The 10,409-nt window shown below is 40.7% G+C and overlaps 2 protein-coding genes across 7 annotated transcripts in view; one reads left to right on the top strand and one right to left on the bottom strand.

The window, feature by feature from the left end:
• The first annotated feature begins 4,220 nt into the window (after positions 1–4,220).
• LOC134228059 (tubulin alpha-3 chain-like) lies at positions 4,221–6,975 on the top strand. Its single transcript, XM_062709826.1, has 6 exons — positions 4,221–4,372; positions 4,434–5,095; positions 5,155–5,360; positions 5,686–5,888; positions 5,959–6,223; positions 6,282–6,975. Exons 1-6 carry the CDS (start codon positions 4,370–4,372, stop codon positions 6,320–6,322), a joined length of 1,380 nt encoding a protein of 459 aa, XP_062565810.1. The 5' UTR covers positions 4,221–4,369; the 3' UTR covers positions 6,323–6,975.
• The window catches only part of LOC134228060 (uncharacterized protein ZK1073.1), a 158,519-nt gene continuing 154,473 nt past the window's right edge, over positions 6,364–10,409 (bottom strand). For all 6 annotated transcript variants that reach the window (XM_062709827.1, XM_062709829.1, XM_062709828.1 and 3 more), the window contains 3 exons: positions 7,979–8,091; positions 7,739–7,901; positions 6,364–7,675 (listed from right to left, as the gene is read on the bottom strand). In XM_062709827.1, the coding sequence (XP_062565811.1) occupies positions 7,433–7,675; positions 7,739–7,901; positions 7,979–8,091 (519 nt within the window). In that variant the 3' untranslated portion in view covers positions 6,364–7,432. The remainder of the gene's footprint in view (positions 7,676–7,738; positions 7,902–7,978; positions 8,092–10,409) is intronic.

Here is a 10,409-nt window from a genome sequence, read left to right as displayed (position 1 = left end):
GCAGAGTAGAGGAATGGCTCAACTCGAGGCGGCTGTCCCTTGCACATCACAAGACGGAAATCGTGGTGGTGCATAACCGCCATGGGTTGCAGTAAGCGAGAATAAGAGTAGAGACCAGCACAGTTAACTCCGTGAGGTCTCTTAAGCATCTGGGCGTGATGATCGACGATAAGCTAAATTTCACGAGCCACGTCGATTATGCATGCCAGCGGGCTTCAAAAAATCAGTAGAGTAGAGTGGGGCAAGAGTATGCACTTAGTTTTAAATCGATCATGTGGCCCTTATGAAGCAAGTTTCTGCATATCAAATCAGTGCCGATGATTCATATACTCTTCCTTTATGTTACCCAGTGGAAAAAATATTGAAATTATTGAGATTCGTTTTAGTAGAACCCTTATTGCAAAACAAGTGAAAAACGCACTCTTACCCCACCGGTGGGGTAAAAGTGCGCATCGGGTGGGGTAAGAGTACGCATTTATCCAATCAGGTGCTTTAAGTATATATTAACACAAATGAGTTAATAACATTTAACTGATGTTTAATGAGCATATATTAGGGAATGTTCAAAGATTACGTAACTCTTAAAGGGGGAGGGGGTCCTAAAAATGTGCACTTTCATACGAAAAACCATTGTTTTTTTATACATACAAAAAACTACAGAGGTAAAAATGTATATCAGGTTTCGCGTGGCGTATACAAAGGCATTTTCCTTATAGGAAGTCCACCAATCACGTAACGTAAAATTTGGCGTAAATGTTGGCTCCCTATTTTACACTATTTGTATGAATACTTCAAAAATTACATGGATCGTCACACATCTTACAACCCCTCCCAGCTAAACGTTGCGTAATTTATGAACGTTTCTTTAGATTAAATGAAACTATCATTTAGATGAAATTGTGTTTTCGTACTATGTTTAGGTGTACAACAAGTCCTAATACAATTTCATTATTTCGCTTCAGTGCTTTGTTCGCTAAGTCCTTTCTAACACCGAATTACTTCAACTTATCCTAAAAACTTGTGATAATTTCAAATTCTGTCCCTTTTTTTTGGTGGGAGTTCTTTACGCTTTGGAAGAAGTTTTATTTCGGCCGGAGATACGGGTTTGACATCATAACTTAAAGATTCATATGCGTACTCTTGCCCCACCGGTTCCTGCGTACTTTTACCCCACAGTCCCAAAAATTATACAAGTAATGGTTTTGACTTCTTGGAAAACCAACCGGATTGGTGTTCTGTACCATGAAGTACTCTATACAATAGGTTATCGAAATGGTATAATGTTCACCTGAATGAACGTATATATCAAGACAAAATTTTCAAAACGACTTATCTGCTTTTGTAAACAAAGATTCAAACGACGATTTGACGAATCTGATAGCTCTCCCACGCCAACCAACACCATCAATAGGTAGGTGAAGGATTCCGCTACCTGTTGGTGGTGTTGGTTTGCGTGGGAGAGCTATCAGATTCGTCAAATCGTCGTTTGAATCTTTGTTTACAAAAGCAGATAAGTCGTTTTGAAAATTTTGTCTTGATATGGTGATGAAATACTAGTTGCGGAAATCCAATTATTTTTAGCAAAATGACCAAAAAGTTATCTAACTCCATATCTCCCTTGTTGTTTATTCAAATCGTTTACAATTACACATGATAATAGTTGGCCAGAATACCTGTCAATCTGATGCAGTGCTGCTAGTTTATCTTTTTTTATTACTTCAAAAAATCGAAAACGTACTCTTACCCCACGCGCACTCTTGCCCCACTCTACTCTATCACGAATGATGTCCAACAGATCAGCGGTGCATAGTCAGGTGCGTAGGTTGATTGCGTGTACAGTGATCGTTCGCTAATTGGGGCACGACCACACCCCAACTAACGAATGCCGTTCGCTAATTGGGGCGTTTTGACAAGCGTCAATGTTGTTTATTTTTTGCATTGAATAAAGGAAAATTTTACGCGCCAGAAAATATCGATCCCGCCGAACACGGAAACAAAACGTCAACGCGTTTTTGACATCACATTCTGACGTTTAGCTGCTTTTTAATTGGGTTTCGCCCCAATTAGCGAACCCCCAACTAAAAAGCACCCCAACTAGAAAAACCCCAATTAGCGAACGTTCACTGTATATGATTGTCTATCAGCCACCAGCATGGGCCGTACCATTAAATGCCGAGTACAATGTAAGGAAACTTATCAGAGTACACCGGCTGATGTGCCTACGAGTCGCGAGCGCATATAGCACCATATCATATGAGGCGGTGTGCGTTCTAACGAAGATGATGTTGATAGACATACTCCTAGAGGAATATGTGGAGTGCTACAACGAAAGGGACTTGGTGCAAGTGCGATGTGTCAAGAGAGCAGCTTCGCTGCTCAGATGGCAAAGAGCATGGGACACCGCAGTCAAAGATCGTTGGACATAGACTATTTCCGGATGTGTCAAACTGGGTTGGTAGAAAGCATAGACAGATAAACTTCCATCAAACACAGGTGTTGTCTGGACGTGGCTGCTTTAAAAAAATCCTATACAGGTTTGGCTGCTCTGGCGACTCTACCTCACCTACGCATTTGGTAGACTCTGCGGAGTGCTCAGAATGTGTAGGTTATGTAGAGTCGGCAGAGCATGTGATGTTCGCATGCCCGCGATTTGACGTAGAACGCAATGCCATGCTGCTTGTGGCATGGATACAACCCCGGATATCCTCGTCGAGAGGATGTGCCGGGATGAAGTTATATGGAATACGGTGAACACAGCACCACAACAGATTATGTCGAAACTGCAGCGGTGGTGGCGTCTTGAACAAAACCAATGACTGTGGTGCAGTGAACACTTTGCTCACCCCGACAACTAACATGTCGCGAGTGGGCTTACCCAGGCAACAGGCCTTACCCACGTTACGCCTTGAATCAAGAGAGTCGAGGTTAATAAGCTGACAACGGCTACTGTAGGTAGCTTGGTAGGTTGAGCGGATCTCTCCACTTTAGATGTCGTACTGCAAAGCGCATGAATTTCCTTTGGATAGCTTCGATGCGCCGAGCTTCGTTTTGGTAATATGTACGGAGCTCAGCGACTGACGAGTACTCCAATATTGGGCGAACGGTTCAACAAAACAGTGATTTCAGACAGTACACATCCTGGAATTTTTCGGCAAAGCGAAACAGGAAGGCTAGTTGTGAAGATGCCTTCGAATCGATAAATGCTACATGATCCTTGAAGGTCATTTTCGAGTCGATCAAAATTCCGAGAGCCTAGACTAACGATTCGCGTTGAATTATTATTAATTATCTGCCAAAGTGTATAGTCGAATAGGAGGAGTGGAACCTTGTGTTGCAGCAATCTCGTTCATTCTGCATTCTTCTCCTCAACTAACTGCTCACATTCATCGTCATACCAGTCGTTTCTCTGATCCGGAGACACCGTGCCATTTTTAAGAGACGCTGCGCCTAGCTGCTCTTCCGTTGTGAGTGCCACTTCCAGTTGCTGTGCGAAGTCTTAGGCTAGTCCATCGTCTTGTAGCCACCCAATGTTAAGCCGCGGCGTTCGATTTCGACGCGTTTTGAACACCATCGATAGTTTTAACGCATGCATACCACAACGAGATAGTGGTCGGATTCAATATTCGCACTGCGGTAAGTGCGGACGTTCATAATGTCAGAGAAGAAATTGTCGTCGATTAGAACGTGGTCGATTTGGTTTTCCGTTTCTTGGTTATGTGTTCTTCATGTGGCCTTGTGAATATTCTTGCGGTGGAAGAAAGTGCTTCGGACTACCAATCCGCGGGAGGCTGTCGTTCGATACGGTATGCAAACTATCCGGTTCGATGACCGGTCTATACATTTCCTCTCTGCCTATCTGAGCGTCGCCGATGACGATTTTGACGTTCCGCAATGGGCAGATTAGGCGAATTTGAGGAGGAGGGGAGGTTGTCGATCTCGCCAGAACACCGCTTTTTTGTCACTATTTGGAGGTTGTGTAGACGGATCTTTTTGGGGTTTCTTGGACCATGCTCGGGGAGGACTTGCAAGAACTTCAAGTTCATATGCTTAGGGTCGTCTTTGGCGGTGTGCAAGAAAACTATGTGGCGATACTTTCGGAAACTCTCCATTTTTTTTAGATGGGTACGCACAAATTTCAAACACGTGTGCGGATTTTTATTCGAAAAGATTATTCCCTATTGTTCCAAAAGTCATATTTAAGTCCGTTGACTGGGAAAAAATCATAGGAGCCTTGAAAATCAAATTATAGTTTTCTGTCATTCTTTTCCAAATTTTCAAGTGAAGTGGACACACAAACCAAATTTGCCTTGGAAATTTCTCAAAATTTCAAGTTTATTCAGAAAGCATAAAAAAATAAAACACTCAAAAAATGGTAAGAAGTTTTTCAAGCATTAGGATAACCACTTTTATTAACTCTCATTCTACATTCATAGAGCTTCAGTAACCGCGAGACCATTTCCGTCCACATTGGGCAGGCTGGAATTCAGCTGGGAAATTCGACGTGGGAGCTATACTGTCTGGAACACCAAATCGCTCGGGATGGCCAGCTGAGCGAATTGGAACCAAACTGCGCGGACGATGGTAACAGCTTCGTTGGCACCTTTTTCCAGAGGACCGCAGCAGACCGATACGTCCCACGAGCAATACTGGTGGACACAGAACCCACCGTGATAGATCAGGTCAAAACCGGCCCGTTCAAGAATCTGTTCCACCCGGATAATCTGATCAGCGGAAAGGAGGACGCGGCGAACAACTTTGCTCGGGGCCACTTTCACATCGGTAAGCAACTGCTCGACAGTACCATGGACGTCATCCGGCGAACAGCGGAGGAAGCTAACAGCCTGCAGGGCTTCTTCATGTTCCACTCGTTTGGTGGTGGCACTGGGTCGGGATTCGCATCGTTGTTGGCGCAAAAGTTGGCCGATAACTTTTCTAAAAAGTGCAAACTGGAAGTTGCCATCTATCCGTCGCCTCATATCTGCACCAGCGTGGTAGAGCCGTACAACTCCGTTCTGACCACTCACACCTCAATGGACCACTCGGATTGTACCTTCCTGGTGGATAACCAAGCCATCTACGATATCTGTAACAAAAAGTAGGTTGCTACACTTGAATTTGACATACATCAGAATTGAACATTTTTTGATCCCGCAGATTGAACGTCGAACGTCCTGAATATCTCAACTTGAACCGGTTGATCAGCCAAGTGGTGTCCAGCATAACGGCGTCGCTTCGATTTGGCGGGGCACTGAATGTGGACATGAATGAGTTCCAGACCAACTTGGTACCGTATCCACGAATCCATTTTCCGTTGGCTTCGTTTGCTCCCGTGGTTCCGGTTGAGAAGCGCAACCATGCAAGTAAGTTTACAATCATTATTATCACTCGTAATATTAGTATCGTATATTGAAAAGCTGCGTTAGTCGCCCGTAAAATTAATTTCAAATGTTTAAATCTCCATGAGATATTTACTTCGTTACAATTTAAAAAAAAATCAGCCGTTTCCCAGGATTCAGGATATTTTAAATCCGGGATTTTTTGTCCCGGGACGTGCTAAGATGGACTCTCTACCACGTACCGAAGATTCACTTCGATCAATGTTGCTTCGCAGATTCCTAGAAGGATAACAACCTGAAAACGTGTAATCATTAAAAGACTAAAATCGAACTAATTTAATCATTGCAGCTATGGCCGTGTCGGACCTCACCGCTCAACTGTTCGAAGCTGACAACCAGATGGTGAAATGTGATTTGAACAAAGGCAAGTACATGGCGTGCTGCTTGCTGTACCGCGGTGATGTGGTGCCGAAGGACGTCAACGCTGCCATAGCCGGTATCAAGTACAAGCGCACGCTTCGCTTTGTCGATTGGTGCCCCACCGGGTTCAAGGTACAAGTGCTAAAATTTCTACAATCTGCATTGGCATTCTCATTTGTGCAATTTGTGTTTTCCGACGTAGGTTGGCATAAACCACAAAAGTCCTGTCATGTTTGCGGATGGTGATCTGGCGCCGGTGCATCGGGGGATCTCCATGTTGGCTTCGAACACGGCCATCGTGGAAGCGTGGTCAAGGCTGAACCACAAGTTTGATATGATGTACTCGAAACGGGCGTTCGTACACTGGTTCGTTAACGAGGGCATGGAGGAGGCGCTCTTCAGAGAAGCGCGTGAAAACCTGGCTGCCCTGGAAATGGATTACCTCGAGGCGGAAAAGGACTGTGAGGGTTGGTTTGAAGTTGAATAACTGGCTCGAAAATGGGATTATTTTTTATTTATTTTCAGACCAAACTGCGTCATCGGACCATTCGAACGAAGAGTTCTAATTCTGGTCTGTGATAGTATATGAACGTTGCAGTCGGACATGTTACTGTGGTAATACGGTTTAAATAAGTTTATTATTCTCTTTGAAATTATTCTACGACAGTTTCAGCAAACTGATACAAACTAATAAAAAAAATTATATTTATTCCACTCGTGTTGGCGAGCTTAACAATGCAACAAATTTGTGTATAGCATTTTTATCTCTAAGGTTCAAATTTTATTCAGACCAAATTTAGTTAATTTTTTATCATTTCTATGGTGCATTACAATATATAGCGTACGTGCGTCCACGAGACGATTGTTTAATTTAGTTTTGAATATTGAAAGCCATTACAGCACGTTTTCTTTTTATCTTTTGCGCTTAGCATTATTTAGCTTGGAGTAGCCTTTTTCTGAGTTAAATTTGTATTTAGTTGACTTTTGGGTTTTGTTTTTAAAAGTTGCTTAACTTCTATATATAGATATAATTTTCATAGGTTTGTTACCATTGTAATGAGTGTATAGCTGCTAATGAACTACATTTTATCTGCTAATGTTGGTTTCGTCTAGATGGTAGTTTTCTACGTTTATTCGTTTAAATTACTTTTATCAATAGTAGGTATAAGAAGATGTATATAGGCTCTGAAAATCAAAAAATAAATCCTTATGAATTAAAGTTTTCATTTTCGTTTGTTTTTGGGCTTCGTGGGATCAGTTTCTGACTGTATTTCCTTTCTCTGGTAGACTGTTGATTTCAAAAGGGAGATAACAATGAGCAGTTGTTGTTCTCATAAATGTTTTCTAATTTTGAAGAGTGTTGTATATTTGACTTTATCTTGTTTAGCTTTAGAATAGTTGGTTTACCCTCTAATATTACTTTTAACTAGGTTGTTGTCTGTGGGTTATATGACTTTTTGTTATGACTTACTTCATTGTTGTTACTTGCATCAGTATGACAAAATACGTACATCTATAAAAAATTGATATCAGATTTTTGTTTGTGGCTGTTACCTGCATAAGGGTATATAATTTGCATATGTGTATCTCGTACACATCGATTCTTACTCATTTTCGATAAATAATGTTAGTCATAAATGTAGAAATTAACACTACTGTTCCAATCAATGCACCGTTTATTTCTTGATCGGGGGTAGTTGCTCATGGTTGATGGTGATGCTGAGTCGTCTGATGTTAGGCTTATCGTAATCCTCCATGGACATTCCACGTGACAAGCGCCGACCACCCGCTCCACCTTCACAGGATCCACCCGAACTGGTTGAGAAAGCTCTGTTGCGATCCACGCCAGGCAGTACTACCGAGGTCAGCAAACCTTGGCCTTTGCAGAACAGCAAAATTGACTGGGCTACCTTGGCAGGCTGGAATACAAACATTAGTTCGAACCTATAGAAAAAAAAAAGCGAAATCTAATCCACACTTACAGCATCTGCGAGAACGTCACCAGCACGTTCGACCTTCAGCAAAGTAACCTTCTCCTTGTTCAAGTCTTTGAACATCTTCTCTACAACGCCAGCGTAGGGGCTCATCACCCCGGTGACCAGCAATAGATCAACCTTACAGTTTTTCAAGCACAAATTTTCACGGCTGTAAATGCAATAAAATACCGTCGTAACTACACCCATTCAATCCTTATCATAAATCTATTAATGAACAATACCAACCTTGTAAATGCTTTCACATATTGCTTAAGATTCTTGTTGTTCAGGGAGCTGTGCAGTCGACTCTGGAACTCGTTAACGATTTTCTCCTTGTCCGGATTGTCGCCAACAAGTTGCTATGTGCGAAAGAAAAGGAAAATTATCAGTGAAAACGTGCTTGTCACAGGTCGTAAATTTCGGAGAACAACGTAAAACACTTCACATGAATAGTTGCACCTAACTACGGACGCTCTATAGATGCGGTGAGTAAGCACATATAAAAAATGGTTACTTTCAGCTTCCGATTATATTGTGCGGGAACCGTAAGTGGGGGACAAATTGTGTTTGTCTCAATATACAGTCAACCATCCAGAAGTTGCATTATTCCAAATATTTTTACTCTAGCTATTTTGTTTTGGATGACTACAAATCTTGCTTTTCTCCTTTGCCATGAACACATTTATGGAATGGAATTTACATCGAATCAAAAATTATCTTTGCAAGAATAGGATTTTCAGTCATATCGTGCATTTTCATGCAAGCTTATAGAGATGACAACGTTCGGATGATTTTCTACTGATCCAGTTTCAACATTTTTGATTCGGAATTCCAACGCCATCATGGAAACAACAGTTGCTTCGGATGCGAAAGAAATGTTTATCCGCCAAATCTCGAACATAGACCTCCAAATCATACAAATTATAGAAATGCGCTATATGATTAACTGTATTTCAAAGCAAAAATTCCTGGGATTCAATGGAACAGATCAATATTTCACAAATTTATCAATTTGTCCCCAGTTCACGGTACACAACATTCATGTAATTTTATGGGCAATTGGACACTCCGCAGTCAAATATATTTTTTATTGCGTCATATTCAATTTCATGCATTTTTATGGGTGGGATGAGAACAAGCGTATCTATTTGACAAATATTAAAATTGTATCATAAATAAAATTAGATTTTTAAGATTATATCAAATTGGTAACTTTTTTACAATGTGGTCTGGGTTTCAATGCATTCAATATTGATCATATTTCAAGTTTTCGTTAATAGCTAATCTAATTAGAATGTATGTTCCGCATCAACAAGGCTTGCAATACTAAAATACATATTTCATAATGCCGATGGTCAACAACGATATGATAATGCTAAAGACGAATTTCGCGCCAACACGACCAGTGGTTGGCAGCACCATCTCAGAATCGAATGAAACTTGGTGGGCATAAATATATGGTATATCTAAGCCACTCTGCATACTTAATTTTACAAAAATTGTCAAGAGTAACATTTGACGAGGGCCAAATTTTTTTTCCTTGATTTTTTTTTTTAAACAATGTAACTCTAAAATGACAAGACCTACAAAAAAGTGTTGTATGGCGGACTGTTGTGAAATTCTGAAGTTTTTTGAAAAAATATCCAAAGAATAAAAAACTTATTTCTACACTGAAAAAAAAAGTTTTAAAAATTAAATTCGATAGGTATTACAAAAAAAACCTCATCTCTTAAATTAATGAAATTTTTTCTGCAGATAGATATTTCAATTATCTAACTTTTCTGGGAATAATGTTCCTGTATATTAAATTAATGATTTCGTGTGTGTTACTTCTACGTGAAGTTAAACGATTTACAATGATATGGAAATGCTAATATCTATAATGCTATAAATATTGTAAATCGTTTAACTTCACGTAGAAGTAACACACACGAAATCATTAATTTAGTGTACTACCCTTGGTGGGGCATCCATCAATTAAGCTGTTATTGGTCGACGGTACAGCAGCAGTGCCTTTCTCTGCTTTGTTCTCTCCGAGGCAGCCAAGTTGGTTGCGACGAGACGGACGCAATGAGAAAACAGAACTGTGCAATAAAAATCCTATTCGACTAAATGCTGATGTCATATTAGAAATTTGGGGACAGTACTCGTCGATAGCAAATCCTTCCGCACGCGATGGCATATGAGCAAGTCAAACCACCTTCCTTTTGCCAGTGGAGATATATCAGCTTCCACACTGATATTCTTCCTCCCCTTCATACGGGAGCTTGGCAGAAGGAAGGTCGTGCGATATGTGCCATCACAAATATTGCCCTCCGCTCGCTTTCAAATCGACTTCTATAAAAACATTCTTCATGCCTGCCGTATCCTAACGGAACTATCAATTCTATACTTTCGCCTCTAATGCTATCATGAACATGTACGTCCAAGTTTGGAAGATGATATTAGCATTTCCATATCATCGTTCCTGTATATGTTCTTTTCAAATGTTGTTCCACAATTATGTTAGATTATGCTAAATTGCTTCCTAAACAAACTTTTATACGTTCAAAATGTGTCGTTGGTTGATGATAGGCTGTTGAACCTATATTTGGCGCTGTAGGCATAAAACACGCTGATAAATTTTCACACGATATGGGCATGGAAAAAGTTTTTGTTAGAAAAACTTTTTTTCCTT

Source organism: Armigeres subalbatus, chromosome 3 (genome assembly GCF_024139115.2).
Source record: "Armigeres subalbatus isolate Guangzhou_Male chromosome 3, GZ_Asu_2, whole genome shotgun sequence".
Lineage (NCBI taxonomy): Eukaryota > Metazoa > Arthropoda > Insecta > Diptera > Culicidae > Armigeres > Armigeres subalbatus.
Note: the sequence above shows the minus strand (reverse complement) of the source record. Positions and strands in the feature narration are given on the sequence as shown.